Source organism: Notolepis coatsorum (genome assembly GCF_963971535.1).
Source record: "Notolepis coatsorum genome assembly, chromosome: 4".
NCBI lineage: Eukaryota > Metazoa > Chordata > Actinopteri > Aulopiformes > Paralepididae > Notolepis > Notolepis coatsorum.
In genome coordinates this window covers 22,718,004-22,744,471 of record NC_140168.1, presented here as the reverse complement: position 1 = coordinate 22,744,471, position 26,468 = coordinate 22,718,004, and the positions used below count along the sequence as shown (strand labels likewise).

The following is a 26,468-nucleotide window of genomic DNA, read 5'->3' as shown; positions in this document are numbered from 1 at the left end:
TGGGGTCCAGCCAGTGTCGCCAAAACAACTAGTTTTCATCACTTGTGGGGACCAATGGTACAGAAAAACAAGGCCACACACTAGTGGTCAACTGTTATATATTGTTTTTAAAAATATGGGCCCGCCAGCATTACCATTAAGTCGTGGGCTCTAGTGAGCTTTGATGCTAAATGAGAGTAGAGATCTTCTAGAGATCTCAAGGAATCCATGTGTACCAGTCACCTCATGCTAGCTTAATCGGAAAGGGGCTAAATTAAGCTAAACTTAAGCTAACTCCATTGTCAGTACGATTAATGATACCAAATGCAAACCCAGCTGTAATCAAACAGCTAAAATAGCTAGCGAGCAAACATTAGTGAACTTAAGTTTAACAATTTCGTGTCTAACTTGTTATTTATGAAAATAAAATCATTATATTGGCATCATATTCCACCCTGCTCTCTATTATTGGTATCGCCATCGGCCATTACAAAACCCATATCAGTTGACCATTACCACACACACACACACACACACACACACACACACACACACACACACACACACACACACACACACACACACACACACACACACACACACACACACACACACACACACACACACACACACACACACACACACACACACACACAGGGCTGGGGTTCCACAGTGTGTGTTCTTAAAAGTCCTAATGATCTGGCTGGGCCCTCAGCCCTGCAGGCGATAACACAGCGTAGCGTACTACTCTACTCACTCATAACATGCTTACTGTGCTCAGACAGCCAAATATAGAGATCAACTGAAGAGGGAGAGAGAGAGAGAGAGAGAGAGAGAGAGAGAGAGAGAGAGAGAGAGAGAGAGATAGAGAGAGAGAGAGCGAGGGGGCACAGAAGATGAGGTAAAGGTTAATGAGGAATGGCAGGTTAAGGGATACGTTTAAGATTTAAGTAACTTAAGAGAGAGCGAGAAATAGAGGGGAGAAATAAATCTAAGAATAGACAGCCAGGAAATAAAAGATGAGAGGGGAAAAAATGGGATGCGAAAGGAGACGGGGAGGGAGGGAGGGAGGGAGGGAGGGAGGGAGCGAGCGAGGGAGGGAGGGAGGGAGGGAGGGAGGGAGGGAGGGAGGGAGGGAGGGAGGGAGGGAGGGAGGGAGGGAGGGAGGGAGGGATATAAAAGAAGGCATTGGGGCTGTGACTGTGTTAGCTTTGCTCCCAATCCCTACTGCAGTATTTATAAAGGCCAGTGAGTTCTGATGCTGTCTAGTCTCAGAGTACACACACGCACACACAGAATTAAAATTTGAGGGAGCGTGTGACGGGGTTTTTTAGGGCATGGTAAGCTGGTGAGCTGCTGATCCAAACAAGCACTTTGCTAACCGTGGAAAACCACAGGCCTGTATATAGTCCATGGGCCAGAGGCCAACATTTCACTTGTCGGTACCACTCAAGGTGACGAAACTTGCATATCATTTTTTTTAAAGATCTATGTAGATGATATTTTGGTATGATAGCCCTTCCGGAGTGGTAGCTTTATCATAATTATGAAGTCATGAAGTATACCCACCCCCTCATGAAATTGCATTTCAGATGCTGGTGCATAATTATCCTGTTTAGATTCACGTAGAGGACATCTGTCAATGTTTCACAATATTGTCTTTGGTATCATTTTAAAGCGTCATAACGACTAATTCAAAAACGATTCTGTCACGTGGAATGTGTTAGCTTCTTACACAATGTTGGATTATGTAATTGGTGGGTCATGAGTCATTGTGGAACAAAATAAAAAATCGTTCGAAGTCTGTTGTTAGATGCCATTCGTCAAAAGGACACTAATTTCACTGTTAATAAAATGTCCAATCAATCAATCAATCAAACCAATAACAACCGCTCACTTCACTATTCACTATTCAAACTATAAATTGCGATACAAACTGCACTATAACCGGGAATGTTACAATCAATGTAACTAAACCATAATCACCCTACAAATGTAAATCTGGTATGTCATAAATGTCTAGATGTAGCAGTACTGTATCTGTATGTCATGTATGTCATATGTTATGATGAATTGAAAATGGGGGACCCTGATGTAAACAAGACAAAAGTCTTTTTCTGGTCTGCATCCCCTTAACAATTGTGTGTATTGAGCTGTACTGTATTGTACCAATTCTGCAATCTGGTAATACAATTTTCAATCAATCAATCAATCATTCCAATAACAACCGCTAACTTCATAATTCATCTGTATCGCAACCGAATCACGGATTTCGTCTGGGCAGGTAGCATTATGTCGGGAAAAAAATGAAATGAAATAAACAAATGTGAATTAAAGAAGTTAAAACGAAGTTTAGCCTATTAAATTGTTTTAAAAGCCTATATCAATGACGTATTTTAACGACTGGCGAGGACTGCGAGGAGGGGGAATTGAATTGCAACCGTGTACAAGGAAAACTAACCTGACTGCATAAACGCAACATCCATTATGCTTCAATTAATGTGTGTTTATTGTATAGCAATAAGGTTGGATGAATTCGGCAATTGTATAAAGATGTAAACACTGTCTATCTGTAATACAATTTTCAATCAATCAATCCCATAACACACGCTCACTTTGAAACAGCGCTGCTTCTACACACGGAGGCAACGTCTCTTCTTCTTTTTTTAAACTTTTTCTGCGGATGGTTTTGTCAATAAATCTTCAATTAATGTGTGTTTATTGTATAGCAATAAGGTTGGATGAATGCGCCAGTTGTATAAAAGCCATTACACCACGTGCAGTCGTGCGTTATGAGAATTAGACCATGCCTAGGGGGGTCTAACGACCACATGGTCTAATTCTCATAACGCACTCCTGCGCGTGATGTAATGCTTAAGTAAGGGACTGTAGTTTCACCATGTCCAGGCTTTGCGATGGATCTCTCGTCCCTAATCTTGTAGCTTGGCATTCTTGGGGGAGGGGGGATTCAATTGTGGCTTTGTGGACAAAGTGAGGTTGACAAATTCCTAGCTAGAGCTCATAGCTAGCAACCACCTTCTGAAAATACACAAGAGGTATACACTATACACTATACCAAAAAAAGATATAAATAAAAATAAAGTCCACAAGAAGCTTGGAGATGGGGTGGAGGGGTTGCTAAAAAACGCTATGATGTCTGCATGATATCACCATTGACCATATTCACATGGCAGCCATTTTGCTCTCGTGTCATACTCCATATTCCTCAGGTGGAAAGGAATCCATGAATTACGGAGGATCAAGAAAAGAGGGCTGGAGTTTGAGATCAAAAGTGCCCTCGTGAATGTGACAGAGAGCACAGTATTTCTGCTAGGAGCGACTATTAAAACGGTCCTCTCCGGCTCCAGCTCTCAGTATGCAGGCAGCATAAAGCAATAGCTGTTTATGACGCTATTACAACAGTGGGGGGGGGAGGGGGAGAGAGAGAGAGAGAGAGAGAGAGAGAGAGAGAGAGAGAGAGAGAGAGAGAGAGAGAGAGAGAGAGAGAGAGAGAGAGAGAGAGAGAGAGAGAGAGAGAGAGAGAGAGAGAGAAGGGGTAGGAGGAGGAGATAGGAGAGCGAGGAGGGAGGGGGGGTTATTAAGATCTGGGCTTAAGAGGTGGAGAACACTTTGGACTCATGGGTGGTAAAACGCAGAAATAAAGAATTGTGGAAATGGGGAGACTATACAAAATTGAGGGCAAAAAGTTCAAATGAGGACAATGTAAATCGTCTTGTGTGGGTAATAAAGAGAGAGGTGTAGTAGAGATAGAGGTGTGTAGTACAGAGAGAGCTTGGCGAACAAAAATAAACACCTTGCCAACTTCATTATTAAACACCTCACAGTGTTGATGAGGGGGTGAGGAGAGGTGGAGACAAGAGGAGAAGAAACAAGGGGAAAGTAGGAGAGAAGGGATCAAATAAGAGGAGGGAGAGGAGAAAGAGAGCAGAGCAGCAGAGGAATTGCGTCGTGTCTGTGTGTGTGTGGGGGGGGGCAGTGTTTGGCCTTCAGTTCAAGTTCCTCTTAAGTGTACAAGTGTCGAGGGCACAGCACTCGACTGGTTTTCCTCCTATCTCACTGACGGGCATCAATTCATCTCCCTCTCCGGCCACACTTCTTCCCGCTCCTCAGTCACACAGGGGGTCCCCCAAGGCTCAGTCCTCGGCCCCCTGCTCTTCATCTGCTACATTCTCCCCCTCGGTCACATCATTCGTAAATACAACCTCAACTTTCACTGCTACGCTGACGACACCCAAATATACATCAGCACACAATCCCCTCACAACCCACCCCTCAGTCACATTGAGTCGTGCATTTCCGAACTTCAAACCTGGATGACTCACAACTAGGGGTGGACGGTATGGTCTAAAATTTATATCACGGTATAATTTGAAGCATAGACGGTAACGGTATATATCACGGTATCATCGTTTTTGATTAAATTTTTTTTTTTATTTTATATAATTTTTTTTTTTATATAAAATATATATATTATATAATTAGACTTGTACTTGTATTATCTGCGAGACATCGCCACCACGCAACAAGCTCCACTGTCTGTGTGTACATTAGTAGCCTCTAGCTACGGCCAGGATTCTCCGGAGCTGCAGCTGGACCTATACTCGAGTAGCCTCGAGCTACGGCCAGGATTCACCGGCGCTGCAGCTGGGCCCTAGTATTGGTATAACGTTAAATCACATTCACAAGCCCTCAGCTCGAATACGCATCGAATCAGTGTTATAAGACATTGATATCAGGAGCTATCTGTAGCTACTGCTAGCCGGATATATAACGTTAATACAACGCCTCAGTGAATTATTTAGTTCAATGGGACATTTCGTTTTGAACGGTGAACTAACTTGTGTTAACGTGAGCTAACGGCTAACGGAGCTATCATACACGTCTACTCTCTACTAGACTTGATGGAGCGTTTGTTGATGTCAGGAGCTATCGGTAGCTGGCCGACTAGATACCGTTCGGTTAGACAATGCCTCATCATGTATTAAACTAAAAGTGAATAGTTGACTGGGTCATTTTGTAACGGTAGCTAAGCTAACGTTAGCTCAGGGAGACGTCCCGTCCCACTACTACTAGTAGACCCGTGTTTACATGCGTGCGGGAGGGGCTGGCACGCCCACTGCGCGAAGCCTCCTAAATAACTTTTTCCAGTTCGCACATATCTATTATCTATGACTAATTCTATCTATTTTTAGGGGCAAATGCGAGTGAAATAGTCGCGCTGTGGTTACATGACGTCATTGCTATTTTAGAGCTGCACTACCGGTTACACGGTATAGGCAAAATCCATACCGTAGAGCAAATTCATACCGTTTATACCGTATACCGTTTATACCGTCCACCCCTACTCACAACCTCCTCAAACTAAACAGTGACAAGACGGAACTCTTCATCATCGGCACCAACACCACCCTCAGTAGAACCGGACCCATCAATGATTCTACCGTCACCTCCTCCGCCCTAGTCCGCAACCTCGGTGTCATCCTCGACCCCACCCTCTCATTCGACCCCCATGTCCGCTCCATTGTCAAAACCTCATACTTCCACCTCCGCAACATCGCCAAAATTCGACACTGCCTCTCCCCCCCTGCCGTTGAATCCCTCATACACACCTTCATCTCCTCCCGCCTCGACTATTGCAACTCCCTCCTCACTGGCATCACCTCCCGCTCCCTCCATAAACTGCAGATGGTCCAAAACTCAGCCGCCCGCCTCCTCACAAACACCCGGTCCCGTGAACACATCACTCCTGTCCTCCACTCTCTCCACTGGCTCCTGATCAAGGAATGCATCAACTTCAAAACATTACTCCTCACCTTCAAAGCCCTCCATAGCCTGGCCCCCCTCCTACCTGACTGATCTCCTTCGTCCTTACCGCCCCACCCGTTCCCTCCTTCACTGCTTCCCTCACTGTCCCGTCATCCAAACTTAAAAACGTTGGTGATCGGGCCTTCTCACGCACTGCACCTCGACTCTGGAACTCCCTCCCTCAGACCATCAGAGACTCCCCCACACTCTCCACCTTCAAATCCCGCCTCAAAACCCACCTGTTCTCCCTAGCCTTCAACCCTCCCCCCTCCAACCTGTTTTGATGTTTGTTACTGTGGCTTTATGTTTCTGTGTACCTCATGCTGTTTTCCCCGTTTCCCCCGTGGTCTTATGTTCCTTTTGTTTCTTTGTTTTTCTTTGTTTCTCTGCCTACTGTCAGCGACTTCGGGTTCCTGAGAAGCGTTATACAAATAAAATGAATTATTATTATTATTAAGTGTGTTTCTGTGGTGCTTGTCTAGTGGTGGCCCGCGCTGGTCACTGCGTGATTTGTCTATGGACGTGCATGTTTTTCTTTTGTTTGAAACAAGTGGTGATTTAGGCCTAGTCCACACGTACGCAACAAGTACTCTTTACACCATGGTTTGTCCTCCTTTGTTTTGAAAATAAGTCCCGTCCACACCAGCTGTGCTTTAGAAATCCTCTCAGTCCACACAACCTCGCAAACACACTCCCATGAAATGACCTGGATGGGAGCTCTCCGTGGTCCTGATTCTAAAGTTTCTAAAGGAGTTTTCAAAATGGTCCTGTTTCAGTGACCTAAAACACAGTGTGTGTGTGTGTGTGTGTGTGTGTGTGTGTGTGTGTGTGTGTGTGTGTGTGTGTGTGTGTGTGTGTGTGTGTGTGTGTGTGTGTGTGTGAAAGACAACCGTTGTTTTGTATACCACCAGCCCCCCCCTACCGCCCCCCCCCCTCCCACACACAGACAAACACGAACACATACAATTGATGAGATTTTTAAATACATTTTCTTTTTGCACCGAGCTGCAGAGCACTCGCGGCCTACTCTCTCTCAGCACACACACACACACAGTTCTCCAAACCCAACCCCCACCCCATCCCACCTAGCTCTGGTCCAGATGCCACGCTTATACATAACCCTCTATTTTGCTATTGGTCAGCAAAGGAATCTGGAGCACTGAGAAAGTCCGTCCACACACACACACACACACACACACACACACACACACACACACACACACACACACACACACACACACACACACACACACACACACACACACACACACACACACACACACACACACACACACACACACACACACACACACACACACACACACACACACACACACACACACACACACACACGGTTTCTTCATCATGCACTGAGAGAGTGTCCCATCTCTTTCGCCGTCATTAAAGCATCATAATTATAAATCTACTGAAATGACTTCAAACGAACCAGGGAATCACTGCCACAGTCATCTCACCACACACATGCGCACGCACACGTGCATGCACACACACGCGCACACACACACACACAGTTAGTCTGTTTTATTACACTTCATTCATAATGCAATGCTTTCCTCTACGGCTAATTAATGATTAGAGTACAAATCACTCCGTCTCTCTCTCTCCTTCCCTCTATTCCCCTCCCACCCTCCCTCCCTCCCCAGAAGTGAATTTCACACTGCATTTCCTGATGAAGCATGCATTTCATGTACGCCATGTACAGTAAACAAACACAAGCTTTTGAACATGTTCAAATGTGTACAGTGCACGCACGCGCGCACACACACACACACACACACACACACACACACACACACACACACACACACACACACACACACACACACACACACACACACACACACACACACACACACACACACACACACACACACACACACACACACACACACACACACACACACACACACACACACACACGTTACCTATGTGATTGTGTGTGTGTGTGTGTACATGCGGAGTCTTTTTCACAGTTGAGCTGCCCCAAATAGTGTAGTGTGTGGAGCTGGTTGACAGGACTACTTGGCTAAGTAAGTGCTTTCTCAAGCTCCTGGCTAATGGCCTCCTGCTGAAGGCTGCTGAAGGGTGAGAGCGGCCGCAGTCCCTCACGTCTCGGAGTGTGTAAAGAAAGTTGACCTGAATCAGGTAAGTTCATCGTGTGTCTGTTTATTACTCCGGCTACGATGGCTGTTGTGTAAACAAGAGTTATATATTATAAAGGTTTAGAATCTGCAAGCTTTAAAAGGAACACTTTACCCATTTTCAACCATATAATCATTCTGTTGTGAGGAGAACTCACCGACGCGTCGCAGAGAGGAGAGCAGACCTCTCTATAGCGAACTGCAAACACTATTTCCTCAACTATATTCCACTGTAGTAGTACAGTAGGGCCCGACGCCAGGGAAGTAGAGGAAATGCTTGCGGAAAAATAGTGACCTGGAGGAATCCCAACTCTTTAGACACAGAATGAAATGAATGAATGAAAACTGTATTTAACAGATGGGCACAATGGGTACAATACCACAGTACATCATGACATTTATGACATACAGGTATATAGTAGTTACATTTGTGACATATATGATATCGCTGCTGTCGGGACAAAACCTCATAACTCCAAAAACCCAACTTTTCAGCAGATGAAAAAAACTAACACAGATTTGAGGGTGAATAGAGTTAGGAGGTTTAGACAGATGATCGGTTTAATGCTTTCCCATTGTTTAAACTTTGTAAAACCCACACACACATATGGAGGATGATCTACGGAGTTGATTTATATAATAAAAAAAAAATAAAAAAATGGAGTTATGAGGTTTTGGCCCGACAGCAGCGATATGCAACTGTTACCCATAGATCCTGACAGAGAGTATATACATATGATGGGGAGGATACTGTACATGAGGAGGGGGAACACGCTGGAGAGTTACATAGATCCTGACAGAAAGTATATACATATGATGGGGAGGGTACTGTACATTAGGAGGGGGAACACGCTGGAGAGATATACAGTACATATGATGGGGAGGGTACTGTACATTAGGAGGGGGAACACGCTGGAGAGATATACAGTACATATGATGGGGAGGGTACTGTACATTAGGAGGGGGAACACGCTGGAGAGATATACAGTACATATGATGGGGAGGGTACTGTACATTAGGAGGGGGAACACGCTGGAGAGATATACAGTACATATGATGGGGAGGATACTGTACATTAGGAGGGGGAACACGCCGGAGAGCTACATGATACTGTACATTAGGAGGGGGAACACGCTGGAGAGCTACATGATACTGTACATTAGGAGGGGGAACACGCTGGAGAGCTACATGATACTGTACATTAGGAGGGGGAACACGCTGGAGAGCTACATGTCTGAGTATCACATGTCCTCCTCACAACAGAACGATGGGATTAAGGTTGACAATCGGCAAAGTGCCCTTTGTGTGTGTGTGTGTGTGTGTGTGTGTGTGTGTGTGTGTGTGTGTGTGTGTGTGTGTGTGTGTGTGTGTGTGTGTGTGTGTGTGTGTATACACATTATATGTACCGGTACGTGTGTGAGGTCTGGTAGGGTAACTATGGGGGGTGTGTGTGTGTGTGTGTGTGTGTGTGTGTGTGTGTGTGTGTGTGTGTGTGTGTGTGTGTGTGTGTGTGTGTGTGTGTGTTACTGACGGTTGTAGCATCGTATTAGCAGAACCTGTTGGAGCCATTCTTCTGTGTTCTTAGTTTATTCATTATTTATTTACATAGAGGAGGCCTAGGCCTGGTCAACATGTTTGGTTAATGGGCAGTTGTTAGAGGAGGCCTAGGCCTGGTCAACATGTTTGGTTAATGGGCAGTTGTTAGAGGAGGCCTAGGCATGGTCAACATGTTTGGTTAATGGGCAGTTGTTAGAGGAGGCCTAGGCATGGTCAACATGTTTGGTTAATGGGCAGTTGTTAGAAGAGGCCTAGGCATGGTCAACATGTTTGGTTAATGGGCAGTTGTTAGAGGAGGCCTAGGCCTGGTCAACATGTTTGGTTAATGGGCAGTTGTTAGAGGAGGCCTAGGCATGGTCAACATGTTTGGTTAATGGGCAGTTGTTAGAGGAGGCCTAGGCATGGTCAACATGTTTGGTTAATGGGCAGTTGTTAGAGGAGGCCTAGGCATGGTCAACATGTTTGGTTAATGGGCAGTTGTTAGAGGAGGCCTAGGCATGGTCAACATGTTGGGTTAATGGGCAGTTGTTAGAGGAGGCCTAGGCATGGTCAACATGTTGGGTTAATGGGCAGTTGTTAGAGGAGGCCTAGGCACGGTCAACATGTTTGGTTAATGGGCAGTTGTTAGAGGAGGCCTAGGCACGGTCAACATGTTTGGTTAATGGGCAGTTGTTAGAGGGGGCCTAGGCACGGTCAACATGTTGGGTTAATGGGCAGTTGTTAGAGGAGGCCTAGGCACGGTCAACATGTTTGGTTAATGGGCAGTTGTTAGAGGAGGCCTATAGGCATGGGCAACATGTTTGGTTAGATATTTTTCTTTAAACCACATCAGTGTGAGAATTCTGGAATTTTATTATTGGAATCTTTATTTTTATGTTTTCTTTAGATTCTTCAGATTCATCAAATAAACATAATTTAATTAATTATACCCTGGATCTCGTTTAGGATCTTTTTTTGAACGTGCGTGTTGAAGACACTGCCTGGTTTACAAACAAGAAGCCAATACAGAACCAGTGTGTGTGACGTGTGTGTGTGTGTGTGTGTGTGTGTGTGTGTGTGTGTGTGTGTGTGTGTCTGTGTCTGTGTCTGTGTCTGTCTGTGTGCGTGCGTGTGAACCCCCCCCACTCACCACGCAGGCTGGTGGACACGTTGACCTGCGTGTAGAACCTCTTGCCGGGCAGCAGCTCCGACACGCCGTTCAGCGCCTCCACGGTGAAGCTGTAGTTGGCGTCGGGCAGCAGGTTGACCACCGTCACCGTCCGCTCCGTCAGACCCGCCTGCTTGGGGACGACGCCCACGCTGGCGCCGCACGGCTCGCAGCGTGCCGACACGCACCGCCGGCAGCCCACGCTGTAGCTCAGGTCCGCGCGGCCGCCCGCGTCCGAGGGCGCCGCCCACTCCAGGATCAGGGTGGACTGCTTCAGGGTGCAGACCAGGTCCCTGGGCGGAGAGGGAGGGCCTGGGGGGGGAAGAAGGACATTGGGGCGATAAGTAAAATGTGTGTGTGGGTGGTGGTGGGAAGATATGTTGAGTTCACTGTGTAGTTCAATACATAGTATTGAGCCTAGTGTTCGACCAAATGGCATCCGATAAAAAAACAAAATGCATAATATATAAGTTTGGGTTATTTCTCAAATGTTTAATATTCTTTTTTTTTATCCACTTTTTCTCCCATTTTTTCTATTTTTCTCCCATCCCAATTTTCATATCGTCCAATTCGTCCCCTGTCTTCGAACGTTGTTTCTTGCCTCCCACAAGCCGGCTGCAATGTGGACTAAGTCATACATAGCACGAGTCCCCTCCGATACTCTTGGTAACAGCCGTCGCATCACCTGCGCGTCTCGATCTTTCAGCGTCAAGGTTCTGGGCTTTGGAGGGGCCCCGCCCCCATCGCTTTTTGATTCTACTGCGCAGGCGCACCAACCGACCTGTAGGAGTCGCTGTCCACAACGCCCGATCCCCACCCTTCAGTTTCCCTCCCCGTAATACAGCCAATGTGTATTACTGTGGACGACCAGCTAAACCGAAAGCAATGTGGAGAGCGGGGCTCGAACAGGAAGCATCCTGTTCGAGCCCAGTCTGCAGCATTCGTTGCGAGCGCCTTGCCCACTGCGCCACGTAGCTGCCCCAAATGTTTAATATTCTTATCAACATGGGAGTGGACAGATGCTTGCTTTAAGCAAACGTGTATTAGATACAAATGTACTGCATTTAGCGTAAAATAAATATGTTCCAAATAATCACAACATGGCAAAGCCCAATAGGCAACAACAGATGGCCATGTTGACCTGCTAAATGTAACATTACTCGGTAATATGAGTACTACTCACACAATGTAGTGTCCAACTTTATAAAAAGTTTCACTAAAACCTACCCTGTTTTTTAAGCATTAAAACCAAACGATGGACCTCAATGCAGCGCAACAACAGACACATTGTACAACAGGTACATTGGTGAGCAAAATGTTCCATTACTCAAAGATAATTTCCTGGATTCCGCGCACTTCTAAAGCCAAATCACACAATGCAATTGCGTCCAACCTCACACGGGGAATAATAAAAACACATTCCCTTCTACTTGTAGAATCAACAGCGTCACAAATACAACTGAAGTTCTCTTTCTCCTCCTCTCACACAGTACCATGTGAGAGGTTATTTTCATTGTCTATTGGCATATTGGGGGGGGGGATTTACTTTTCTTGATATATGAACTGGTATGACTGAATGTACATTCATATACAATTAATAAAAATAAAAAGAGATTGTTAACACGCCAACTTTGACAGCCCTAATAAAAATACACCGAATTCCCATCGTTCGATTAGTGGATCGTTATTTCACTCAAGAGTATTTTGCACCATGCTGCACCACGGTCCAAAAAAACCGATATGCCCGGGATTTCTATTCAACCAAATATATACCTGGATATAGTCCAAAACACTGCATTATTGCATTACAGGCCTCTGCCTGGCTTCAGCGGATGACATCATCCTCATCCTGCGGTATCATTGGGCCAGGTGTCACACATGGCTGCCTTCATGAGTGTACCGGGTATTACGTTGTGATTGGATAGCGTCGTGAGTGTACCGGGTAAATCAAATCAAATCAAATCAAATTTATTTGTAAGGCCCGACAACACACGTTAATGTCCCCATGGGCCGGACACGTCTTCTTTAAACAAGTCAAGAAGAAACATAACAATAAGTCAAGAACAGAATAAGAACACCATAAGGTCCAACAAATTTAAAATAAATGCAAATAAATGAAAGAATGCAAACACTCCCAGACATACCCCACGCGAAGGTAAGGAAAAACTCACTAAAACCTAACAATAGGGAAAAATGCACCACAGGCAATGTGGAGGAGAGAAACCTTAGAAGGGCCATTCAAGGGGGGATCTCCCTTCTTAGATGTCGGTGATAGTAGTGTTGCAGACGGACAGTTGGTAAGCATGCACTCAAGTGTGTAGTGAAACACAGATGAGTGCATGCAATAGCAACTGAACATTTTGAAAGATTAAAGATAGAGCTGATAGCGATAGCAACTGAACATTTTGAAAGATTAAAGATAGAGCTGATAGCGATAGCAACTGAACATTTTGAAAGATTAAAGATAGAGCTGATAGCGAATCTATTTGAGGCACAGGGGCGGCGCAAAGAGGGTCGCATCCTCCCCGTCTTAATCACGGGACGTACAACACTCCGGTCATCGCTCCGAGACAGCCGGAGACAGCGAGACAGGGGGCGGCGCAGAGAGGGTCGCAACCTCCCCGACATCATCGCGGGACGTCCAGCACTCCGGTCACCACTACGAGGCCGCCGGAGACAGGGAGACAGGAGGGCACACAGAGAGGGTCGCATCCTCCCGGGTATTACGTTGTGATTGGATAGCGTCGCGCTGCAGCTCACGCTCACCCCCGAAATCTTGTTTTTATCCAGGATTCAATTCAGAGGAGAAGAAAAAAATACTATTGATTTGATGAGAAACAATTGACCCAGGCTGGTAGAGGCCACATAACTAGCTTAGCAGCTAACCACCAGGAACGATAGGTTATGTATATAACCTAGTTATATTAGTATTGGCTGAGCGTCCCGCTCTAGCCTAATGAGATACCCCTCATCTCCTAGTACCTACTGTACACCAACACGAACAACTTAATGCACCCATACCTGATCGGGCCCCGCCCCTATGGAGGCGTAGCCTATAAAACCATGGCTATGGTCACCAAACACTCTTCCTCACCAAATCTCGTTCCAGTAAAAGATCCCTCAAAGGGAACTCAGGGCCGCGTAGAGCGGGACGCTCAGCCAATACTAATATAACTAGGTTATATACATAACCTATCGTTATATATCGTATATGGCTATCGCGTCCCGCTCTAGCCTAACGAGATATGGGTTAGAGCGGACGCGAGACCCGACAGATGTACCCCCTGAGGACCCGTAAGCCCACATCAAGGGGTGCGGGGAGCCCCGTCACCCCATCCTTCCTAATGAAGGGGGGGTGCAGTCAACTCCACCTGAATGCGAACAAGAGGGAACTAGAACCCCTTGAACACACCGCACAGGCGGAACCACGTGTGACTCAACACACCGTGGCCCATACCCACACACTCCTGCTACCCTACCAAAGGACGGGAAGCAGGAAAGGCCACAGACCCCAGAACCGCCTGGGAGACAGAACCCCCGGTCATGTCCATGAGGTAAAACCTTACAAAGGGGCCCGGGGAGGACCATGAAGCTGCAGCACAGATGTCCTCCACCGAGGCCCCACCCAGGAGTGCGGCAGAGGCAGCCACCCCACGAGTGGAGTGCGCCCTGACACCCCCAGGGGGATCCTGCCCAGCCAATGTGTAGCAGAGGGCAATGCCCTCGCACAACCAATGGGACAGGCGCTGTTTCGACAGTGCCTTACCAGCACGAGACCCACCGTAACAGACAAAAAGCTGATCGGTAACCCTGAGGTCCTGAGTACGGCTGAGGTAAATTCCCAAAGCACGGACTGGACATGACAGGTGAAGGCCCGCATCCAACTCACTGGTGTGAGGAGGAGGACGAAACGCCTGAACCACAATATCCCGGGAGCGGAAGGAACTCCGGATATGTTTAGGCACGAAAGCAGGATTAGGTTGCAGAGTGGCACCGCAATCGGCCCGAAAAGACAGGCACTCTGGACGTACCGAGAGAGCACAGAGCTCACCCACGCGTTTAGCGGAAGTGACAGCCAGTAGGAACGCGTCTTGAAAGACAGCTGTCCCAACGGCGCCTGCTCGAGCGGCTCAAACGGGGCCAAGGACAACCGACCGAGGACCAATTGAAGATCCCAAGTCGGAGCCAAGGAGCGTTGCACCGGCTTAACGCGTCGAGCGCCAAGCAGGAAACGCTTCACAAGAGGGTGGCTGAACAAAACAGTCCCTTCAATTCCCTCATGATAGGAGGATATAGCCGCCGCATATCCCCTTACCGTCGAGGCCGACAGTCTATCAAGAAGAGACTGGAGATAACTCAGGACATCATCCAGGGGGCAGGAGACTGGGTCCCAGCCCCCCCCCTTACACCACTCTTGGAACGCACGCCATCTGCCCGCGTAAACCGCGACAGTGGAGGGAGCACACCGGATGGTATCAACCACCGAGGGGTCCATCCTCTCCAGACTCACCCTCCCACCAGCCACACCAACAGGCGTTGGCTCAACACCGGAAAACAGAACAGTGACCCGTCGTGCTGTGAGAGGGCCGTCGCCGACCACGGAATGACCCAAGGAGGAGTGACCAGAAGCTGGATCAAGACCGGGAACCACACTGCCATGCCCCGGTCCGGCGCGACCAGGATCACCGTCCTGCGCTCCCTCCGTATCCGCTCCAACAGCTGACTCAACAGCTGTACAGGAGGAAAGGCGTACAGAAGACCGGGCGGCCATGGAAAGGTCGAGAAGGCATCCACCCCCAAGGGGGGATGATCTGCTCGACTGAGCGAGAACCACAAGGGGCACTTGTGAGAGCGTCGGCACGCAAACAGATCTACCGAGGCCTCCCCGAACCGATCCCAGATCTGTCTGACTATGTCGGGGCGGAGTTCCCATTCGTCGTGATGAGGATCGCCCTGAGACATCATATCCGCCCCCATATTCTCTGTACCAGGAATGTGGAGCGCCCTCAGACTGCGCAGCCTGCGGGATGCCCATAGCAACAGTTCGACCGCCGCCCGGAGCAGGTGGATGGAACGAGTCCCACCCTGCCCGTTGATATACGCCGCCGCCGTCATACTGTCCGTCCTGACCAAAACGTGTTCACCTACCACCAGGTGGTCGAACCGTTTGAGGACCAGGAGGACCGCCTTCAACTCCAACACATTGATATGCAGGGTAGCCGGGCCAGCATGACCTGTCCAGCTGCCCCCCACTGCATGGGTCCGACACGTCCCTCCCCAACCCGTGAGAGAGGCGTCGGTGAAGACCGTGACGTGTGAGCCCCTGCTGCCTATGGGGACCCCAATGGTGAGGATACCCAGCCTCCTCCAGTGGGCGAGATCTCCCCATATCGACAAAGGAACAGTCAACCGTTTCCATTTGTCCCTCACCGGATCTATTCTCAAAGAGAGAAACCACCTCTGTATCCTGAAGAGGAGGCCAAGAGGAACCACCGTGTGAGCAGACGCCATAATGCCCAGCAGACGCATCACCTGCAGCGCCGTAACCGTCCCTCCCAGACGGAAACCCCCGAGCGCGTGACGGAGAACCCCCCGACGCCGCTCCGAGAAGGTTGCAATCATGGGCCTCGACCTCAACGTCAAGCCCAAGTACTCCACCTGTTGACTGGGAAGAGGGGTACTCTTCTTCCAATTCACAGCAAAACCCAGGCTGGTGAGGAATTCCACCACCAGCCGAGTATGAGACCTGGCAACCTCCTCCGAACGACTGAGGAGTAGAATGTCGTCGAGATAGAATAGAACTCGTAACCCCCGATGACGTAAGGGCTCCAGTGCAGTCGCCACGCACTTGGTGAATGTGCGGGGAGCCAGAGAATAACCGAATGGCATCCTCTGGTACTTGTACACTACGCCCTGAAACAGGAACCGTAGGAATTTCCTGTGAGGAGGGAAAATGGGGATGTGAAAATACGCATCCTTCAGGTCTATGGAGGTCTCCCAGTCTCCCCTCCTGACAGCAAGCAGAAGGAGTTTGACGGTCAACATTCTGAATGGTCTCGCTACAATCAACCGATTGAACGCGGACAGATCCAGTATAGGTCTGACCCCCCCTGTTTTCTTGGGTACCAGAAAATAACGGGAGTAGACGCCTGACATTGTGTCCTCTCTCGGGACCACAACGACGGCCTGCTTCGCCAACAGAGATTGGATCTCGTCGGCCAGGGCTGTCACTGCGTCTGACCCTGACAATAGGGTCGGCGCCAAACCTGAGAACGGAGGATGGGGTTGTGCGAACTGCAAAACAAGCCCCCCCTCCAATGTTCTCTCCATCCACCGATTCAGACGGCATTCCTGTCGCCATATGTGAACATAATCCCACAGCGCACCCGCCGGCAACTGACGCTGGGCCGCAAGGAACAGTAGATAGTTGGCCCGGTCCCTCCCGCTGCGCGATGCACCCAAGGGGGGACCCCGACAGAAAGGGCCGGTTTGATACGGGAGAAGCTGTCATCAAACTTGTTGACACCCCCCCCCCCCCTGAACACCCCTCTAGCGCATGCTGAGGAGTTGTTCCGCAGCTAGACACGCAAGGCATGAGGACCCCATGGGCTCCTACACGCCGAAGCCCTGCAGTGATATTGCTACCACCCAAATCACGCTCGCCTCTCCTTTGCAGACCACTGCCGCTGCGACGGGAGTGGGAGGCAACAGCGCGATACCCCGCCTGGCGAAGGCGAAGCCGGGGTAACCCCTGCTGAGCATTCAACAGAAGAGGCAACGAGTCCCCCAGCTGACCACTGTAGCTAGTGGCAGCTGTAACACCAGGTTCCTCCCACCCACAAACTGTCTGGCTGCACAGCGTGAGGCGGTGTAGGACCCAGATCAACAACCGCCTGCGCCTCCACAGAACGCCCAAAAAGACTATCTGTGGAAAAAGGAGTCGTGAGGAGAGAAAACCTATCCTCTTCCCCAAGAGGAGATTGCTCCAACCAAACATGCCTAACAACCAAAGTTGATAGCATCCTAATCCTCCCCGCAGTTATAGCTTGCGACTGAGTCAAGATCTCCATAACACCACAAACATGAACCATGTTTACAATGCCGGCTGGACCCAAAGTCCTACTACCCGACGCCATTGTGGATAGGAAACTAGGCAGCTGAGCCATAACACTGGCCGCCGCTAAATACCATCCTGTAGCAGTATACAACTCATCCGACCATACTGCCACCCTCCGATCCGATTCGCTATCAAGCATCGGCAGGGCGGAACGTCGTTCATCCCCGCCTGGGCACAGGAAAAAAGCTACCTGGCTGCTTAGCCACGGTACCCCCGGCCTGCACCCTGTTGTTAGCCCCTTTACCTGCAAAAAAGGTAAATAGGACTCAGCGAAACCCCCCACATCCACCACCGACTGACCTTCATCAATGAAGCTGGTAAGAGGAGGGAAAAGCGGTATCCTGCGGCGGGGATTATTAGAACAACGATCCATTTCAGCGTCAACATCAGCATTAGCAGAAGTAGCAGTAGCAGCATTAGTGTTAACAGCGTGCTCCAGAATTGCCAGGAAACCGTCCACTGCAGTGGAACGGTCGCCGAGCCGCCCCGGCCCTGGCGCCGAAACATACTCCACAGCATTACCAACACCGACATTGATGCCTACTGACACAGACCTCACCTTTGTACAAGCCGACTTGTTAGTCAAACCTTGCACGCTGCCCCTCGGTCTGACGTCGTCAGCCGAGGACACATCAGCACAGGCCCCATGTGTCGCTGAAACAAGCTCCGAAGAAGCCAGGGAAAAGCAATCCTCCGGTAAGCTTTCAACATTATGAATCTTCTCTGATCTTTTCATCCTACTAGTTACATACGGTGCACGCAGCCGATACGATGGAACGAAAATAGAGGAAGAGTGTTTGGTGACCATAGCCATGGTTTTATAGGCTACGCCTCCATAGGGGCGGGGCCCGATCAGGTATGGGTGCATTAAGTTGTTCGTGTTGGTGTACAGTAGGTACTAGGAGATAAGGGGTATCTCATTAGGCTAGAGCGGGACGCGATAGCCATATACGATATATAACTACTGCTGGTGTCTGTGGCTTTGTTTACCTGGCCGCACGCCCACATAGACTAAGAGCTTTATTGGATTGATAACAGAGAGAGGGATTACTGATGATACACAGAGATGGAGACAACTGCTGAAAATAACAATAGGATAATGCAGCTTGGATGGTGTGTGTGTGCGTGTGTGTGTGTGTGTGTATATGTGCGTCTGTGTGTGTGTGTGTACCTGTGTGCACATTCGTGCTTAATGTACTTGCAAGTGCCTCTGTGTGTGTGTGTGTGTGTGTGTGTGTGTGTGTGTGTGTGTGTGTGTGTGTGTGTGTGTGTGTGTGTGTGTGTGTGTGTGTGTGTGTGTGTCATCTTCATCTACTTAGTAATCACATCACCTCGCGGTGAATTGGAAAACAAAAACCAAATGAAAACAAAGCAAACAGAAGTAATAGTGTAAGCAATGGCGGTTAGAGGAAATGCTTGTGTGTGTGCGCGCCGCGGGTGTGTGTGCGTGTGCGTGTGCGTGTGTATGTGCGTGTGCGCGTGTGCGTGTGTGTGTCTTGTCTATTACCTGTGTCAACAAAGCTGAGTGGAACAAACGCTCTGCTTACAGACAGTAAATAAAGACCAGTCGGTGTGAGAAAAGGCTCTAAGTTCTAAGTCCTGAGACGACAGTCTTATCCGATATCAAGTCAACCCGTATGATATCAGATGACAGCTCTGCAACAACGCGGGGGGGGGTTCAAAGTGTGGATCGAGACCCACAGCCGGGTCGTAGGCAGGTTAAAAGGAGCCCCCCCCCCCCCCAAATTGGTATCATTGTGGTTATTGCACCGCTGGCGGTGCAGCACTAGATTCTGAGGTTGTATTTATTTTTAAGTCGGCCTGGATAAGAATATCTACTAAATACCTAATGTAATATAATGTAATGTAATGTATCACACGTTTACAGCCACGGTCTTCTCAAGTCCCTGTAGTGTGCAGAGCAGTCCGAAATAAAACATGTTCCCTGGTGGGACAGCGGTGCAGAATCAGGCCAGATTGTATTGGATTAACTTGAAACAACAGCCTGCAAATAAGCCTTGGGTGGCTAGAACACACTATTCTAAAAATATGGCTCCCTCTTGAGAGAAGACATTTGAATCCAGTTAGCTGGTTAACCAGTCGCTTTGAATGAACGGTTAATTCACTTCATTTTCGTATTTTATAAAAACATTCAATTGTATTAATTGTATAGGGTGAATGTGTAAAAATTAACACATGAGATAGTACTGTAATAAGTGAACGATCGAGGTCTAGACCACTTCCTGCTTGCTGCCAGTGCAAAGAAACAGCTGAGGCTAAATGTAAAGAATGAGAAGCTTGGTTCGTTAATTCGCTCCGAGAGACGACACATTCTCACCAACCTCACTCACGCACTGAGATATATATTTATAGAAAGTTTCAGTCAGTTTTACAAGTGTCGCTACCAGGGGCGTTTTTAGGGTTAGAAAACATTGGGGGCTTCAGCCCAGGGGGGTGGAGGGGGGGGGTCACCCCCCCCCCCCTTTTTTTTTTTTTTTTTTTTTTAAGCACAGAAATACGCAATTTTAGATTAATTAGAGATGAATACTGAATAACTAGAATCATTAGAGGTTCTCAAAGTGAGGTCCAGGTCCATGAGAGGGATATGGGCAGTCCCTAGAAAATTCAAAGTTAACAGGACCAAATCATCAGTTTCTTATTTATTTATTTATTTAGCCAGATAAAACATTGATCTGGTCCAAGAAGCCCCAACAGGAGTACAAATATACATATATACACATATATATACATATAATATATATACATATACTGTACATACATACACATATACACCAATAACAAAATAAAAACACAGTTAATTGTAGATACACAATCAGGTTTAAGCACTATAAAAATGCAGCAGGTGAGTTCACCTGTCTTCAACCAAAATGGAAGGAGAGTGAAGTACTGTACACAGAGAACATGAAAATATACAATACATTCACCAAACACTACACAAGACAACCAATGATGCAGACTGATGAAAATATACATTTTCTCCCATTTTCCCAAATCAGTCAACATGGAGAATCACAACAAAAAATTATCTTGCCAGGTCCAGCTAGGCAAAGAGATAATGTCTAGTATTTTCTGTTTAAATTTTTTCAAAAAAAAATTGTGTTACTGTAATTTTAACCTGTACTGGATACAGTATTTTATGTTTGTCTGATATTTGCTGAGCTTACAGTGTTATGCACATAGTAGCATGAAAACTGGGACATGTATTGTTGTGATTCTCCATGTTGAAATGTTGACTGATTTGGTTATATGGAGATAAAATGTTATTTTTTTCATCAGTCTGCATCATTGATTTGGGTATATGTAGATAAATAAATTATATTTTCATCAGTCTACAGCATTGGTCTTGTGTAGTGTTTGGTGAATTTATTGTATATTTGCACATTATCTGCGTACTTCACTTACAGTACTCTAATCACTGAGAAGTAGAATTGCTAAATGTGTTTTAGGTTAAGCACAGCAGTGTGTGTAACTGGTTCAAACAGAATTAAGTCATTATGTAACGTGTGTTTCATATGGTAACAAAATTAGTGTATGGTTTTGACAAGTGTTTAATTTAGCAAAGGATCTGAGGTGTTCTGATAATTGTGTGTGTGGTTGTGCTAATTGTGTGTTTTGAAACACCGGGCGCCGTTTTCAAAATCATGCTTAGGCAATCGAAAAAAAACTATTGTGTGTTTCATTATATACATATGTTTCAGTCTTCTCATTAAAAAAAGATTCGATTTTTGGGTCTTTTCCTGCCTTTGGTCCGCTTTGCATTCACATCACAAATGAACCGCAGCAGGGTTCACTTGCAAGAGTGAATGAGCTTTCACACCACCCCAAACCAACCGGACTATCCGAGGTTCGATTAAAGCTTATTATAGGACATGGGTATGGATGGCTCCAGGTGCTGCTGCGTTAAAGTGCACATCTTCAATATCTGTACTATTTAAAAGCACAGTGCAGGACACACTCAAAGGTTATCGCACATCAGAGATGGCAGTGGACATGTATGACAGGACAAAGGCCATATGTAATGGCCTTTGGATTGAGGAACATACTACCAGCCAAAGGAGGAAGCAGAAAAGGATGGACGAGTATGTAGTTGAGTCATCTTGTGGCACAAGCTCAGACCTCAGCTCAGGAGATCAGCTGAGACAGAGACTGTTCTATCCAGTCGTCGACAGAATGCTGCAAGAGCTTGAGAGCAGGTTCTCATGAGTTGGATAACAATTTATGAGAGGCATACAGGCATGTTATCCAGCCTCAGACCAGTTTCTCTCAGTGGAATTGCTGCAACCCCTCGCCACACATTACAATATCCAACTATTGCCAGAGGAGATCACAGTTGCAAAGTGTTTCCTGGTCAGGACAGGCAGAGATGCAGTCCCTACTATCCAAAGTGTCTTTTCCCTCCTGGATGATAATAATAATAATAATAATGCATTTGATTTATAAGGCGCCTTTCAGGACACTAAAAAAAAAGTCCACAAATCGGTGAATGAAAGAATTATAGGATCAAATGAAAACTACTTACTAAAAATGTTTAAAAGTACTAAAAACCAACAAAAAATACCAAACACTAACAAACATTCAGCACAGACAATGGGGATGCTGACATAAAAAAAAAAAAAAAAAGTAAAAAAAAAAAAAAAAAATGTAAACAATTCCTTTTTTTTTTTTTTTTTTTTAGATCCGGGGCTAGGAGAAAAACATCCGGGGCTAGAGCCCCGGAAGCCCAGGGCTAACGACGCCACTGGTCGCTACTAACGGTGAGTAAATGGCAGTTCTCATCTAGGCGCGGCATATTTTTGTAGTTAGCAAGCATTGCTGTGTGTCTAAGGAGCAGTGTTAACTGTATGATCACTGTGGGTACAGTAGCGTATGTTGTGCCAATGCCGTCTGGTAACTTTAGATGGATTTGTATTGTCGTGTTGAGATATAGCGTGTAGCATAGAGGTACGTCAGCGCACTGAAAGGCTGGTAGTGTGTAGCATGGAGGTACGTCAGCACACTGAAAGGCTGGTAGTATGTAGCATGGAGGCACGTTAGCGCACTGAAAGGATGGTAGCGTGTAGCATGGAGGAGGTATGTTGCGTACTGAAACTAAAGGGAAAGGGCACACACTGTACCATGGGACATGTCATTTGCCATTACAGAAGGTCGTTATTTGTGGAATGTATTGTAGAGCAGTGGTTCTGAACCTTTCGGGGGCCAAGGTACACCAAAAGTCACAGGTTTTCTCCGCCCTCTTCTCTCCTCCCTTCCCTCGTTAAAATGAGTAGGAGTAGGGGGATGCAGAGTGTACAGGCCCTGGCTTCTCTATCACTCTCTCACTGCATATCCATCTATTCTACACAGTGGGTTGTGGTGGCCATTAGGGGCCATGAGGTAGTGATGTGATGTAATCCAATCCAATCCACTTTATTTATAAAGCACATTTAAAAACAACAATGTTGACTGACAAAGTGCTGTACAAGTCACACAGCAAATATTTACAGATAAAAAGCACACAATAAAGCATACACTATAAAAAGGCAGGTCTCTCAAGCTCGATCAAAACCAAAAGCCAAAGAAAATAAATATGTTTCGAGGTGTGATTTAAACACCAACAGAGTGCCCTGTCATCCAGAGGAAGCTCATTCCAGAGCTCTGGGGCTGCCACTGAGAAAGCACGCCCCCCCCCCCCCCTAAGCTTCAGCCTGGACTTAGGAACAGCCAGGAGGAGCTGATCAGAGGACCTGAGGGACCTTGAAGGAACATAAGGTTCCGGCAGGTCCGAGAGGTAGACCGGTGCCAAGCCGTTCAGTCACAAGCAAACAGCTAAATCTTAAAATCGATCCTAAAACGCACAGGAAGCCATTGGAGGAAAGCCAGTACAGGGGAAATGTGCTCTGGCTTACGTACGTGTTCCAGTTAGCAGACGAGCAGCAGCGTTCTGGATTAACTGCCAGCGAGAGAGGGAAGCCTGACTGACACCAACATACAAGGCATTACAATAATCAAGACGAGAGGTCATAAAAGCATGTATAACATTTTAAAAAAAAACACTACGAGATAAAAAAGGTTTGACCTTGGACAGCCGCCTAAGCTGGAAAAAGGACATCTTTCCCACTACAACATTTATCTGTTTGTCCATCTTAAGGTCACAGTCGATCTTCACCCCTAGAAAGGCCTCAACAACCTGGCCCCCTCCTACCTCTCTGCCCTCCTTCCCCACCACACACCTACCCGCTGCCTCAGGTCTGCAGATGCTAACCTCCTCCAACCCATCAGGACTAAACTCCGGACCTGGGGGGCGACAGACAGGGCCTCCGCTGCAGCTGCCCCCACCCTCTGGAACGCCCTGCCCACCCATATCCGCCATGCACCCACTCTTTCATCTTTCAAACAAGCCCTCAAAACCCACCTTTTTACCCTGCTTTCAACCTGAACAACATGAACTTCTTCCTCTCTCACCTTTTTTCTTCTCTCTCTCTACTAAAATATAACATATTTATAGGCATGTTAGACCCTCCTTTGACACATTACTGTTCAGATTAACCTCTTAAGACTACTGCTTGACCTTACGCCTAGAACCCACCTCACCCCTGCCCACTTTGACAAACCTAGGATGGCTTAGAGTAGACGACAGAGTACAGCAACTGGCAATGGGCCTGGTCTACAAGATACAATACACGACCAAGGTACCCATGTACATGTCAAAATACTTCCCAAAGGTCAGTGAATACCACGATCACAACACCAGAGGGAGCTCTACAAAAACCCAGATTGGGCTCAAACAAGGGACTAAACACGTTTCGCAATTATGCCACATCAATGTGGAACGCCCTACCCACAGCTGTAAAGGAATGTGAATCACTACCCACTTTCAAAAACACTCTCAAAGAACACCTACGGGAGACTGCAATTCGAAACTGGCCCCTGTAAATGTCCTAACCCAACCCCCTCCAATGTACAGTAAATGACCAAGTATGGTTGTCAATATTCCAATGTACAGTTTTGCTTGTACAGTTGTACAGTGTCCCACCGCACCCACCCAACCATCTCCAATGTACAGTCCCCCCCCCCCCCACCTACCCTCCAATGTACAGTTTCTACGTCAAATGTATATACTCTCTTTTCTGGACTCTTTTGGTATCACAAACAGTACTGTATTTGCAAATCTGATATGTCATAAATGTATAGATGTAGCAGTACTGTCTATCTGTATGTCATATATGTTATGATGAATTGAAAATGGGGGACCCTAATGATGTAAACAAGATGAAAGTCTTTCTCTGGTCTGCATCCCCTTAACAATTGTAATGAACTAAAGGAGAATATAAATTATTATTATTATTATTATTAAAACTAACGCTTTCTGTAGAAGGGATGCTTTGTTTTCAAGAACCTCTGTACTGTACTGTACTGAAGAGAGCAGAGGTTATGAAGTTAATCTAACACCCTGGTTACACTCTGCTGTAGAGAGACTGTACTGAACAGAGAAGAGGTTATGAAGTTCATCTGACGCCCTGGTTACACTCTGCTGTAGAGAGACTGTACTGAACAGAGAAGAGGTTATGAAGTTAATCTAACACCCTGGTTACACTTTGCTGTAGAGAGACTGTACTGAACAGAGAAGAGGTTATGAAGTTAATCTAACACCCTGGTTACACTCTGCTGTAGAGAGACTGTACTGAACAGAGAAGAGGTTATGAAGTTAATCTAACACCCTGGTTACACTCTGCTGTAGAGCGACTGTACTGAACAGAGAAGAGGTTATGAAGTTCATCTGACACCCTGGTTACACTCTGCTGTAGAGAGACTGTACTGAACAGAGAAGAGGTTATGAAGCTCATCTAACTACTGCAGAGAAGAGGTTATGAAGTTCATCTGACGCCCCAGTGCCTCAGGAGTTGCCTGGGGGCAAATAATGGTGCTTTACAGAACCCTACACCACCGTCTAAATGCTTCTTCCATGCTATTTGAAGAGTAGTACCAATAGCAATTCCATTATTAACCATTTAGTTACGAGACTGTGCTACATACTGTATATAATGTACTTATATATGAATAGGCCATCAAAACTAGATACTTTTATCATTTAATGTTTACATTTTAAAGCAACAATGTGTACAATTTCCGAGAGAAAAAAAGTACACGTTATTTTTGTTTGTATTTTGCTCATTGACTGCCAAAAACGAGTATATTCATTTTATGTTTTGTTTTTTTATTATGATACTAGACACAGTCCCCCTGACCTTCTGTATGGATTTTGTAACACTGTGATGACGATCGAATCCCGACAGGTGGCAGTCTCGCCTATACCTGTTGAGTAAATTCTTTAGCAAGGGGACGACGCTTGATCAAGCAGAGGCGTCTTGTCTCGCCAGGAACGGCAAATCAACTATTATTTGCATTACTCATGTTCACTCTATTCGCCCAGTATATTCGCGCTGACACAAGACAGGAGCTACTGGACATTGGTTCACATGTCGGATTACTGGATATTTCCATATTTTTCGATGGACCGAATGACAACGCCAGACCTGCGGGCACACCGGGTCTGTTTACATCGTCTCCCCGGACAAAGAGGCCTCGTACGCGCCGGGGGGTCGAAAGCAGAAGCGGGGCTGCAGACTGAGGCTATAGCTCTGGCTCCTCATAGCGCCGCTCTTCCCAGCCTCCTTCTTGC

General features: G+C 46.9%; 1 protein-coding gene across 1 annotated transcript in view; it reads right to left on the bottom strand.

The window, feature by feature from the left end:
• The window catches only part of epha10 (EPH receptor A10), a gene marked incomplete at both ends in the record, with an annotated part of 157,252 nt that overhangs the window by 52,276 nt on the left and 78,508 nt on the right, over positions 1-26,468 (bottom strand). Inside the window, 1 exon segment of the mRNA XM_084311875.1 lies at positions 10,654-10,983. Coding sequence (XP_084168001.1) covers positions 10,654-10,983 — 330 coding nt within the window.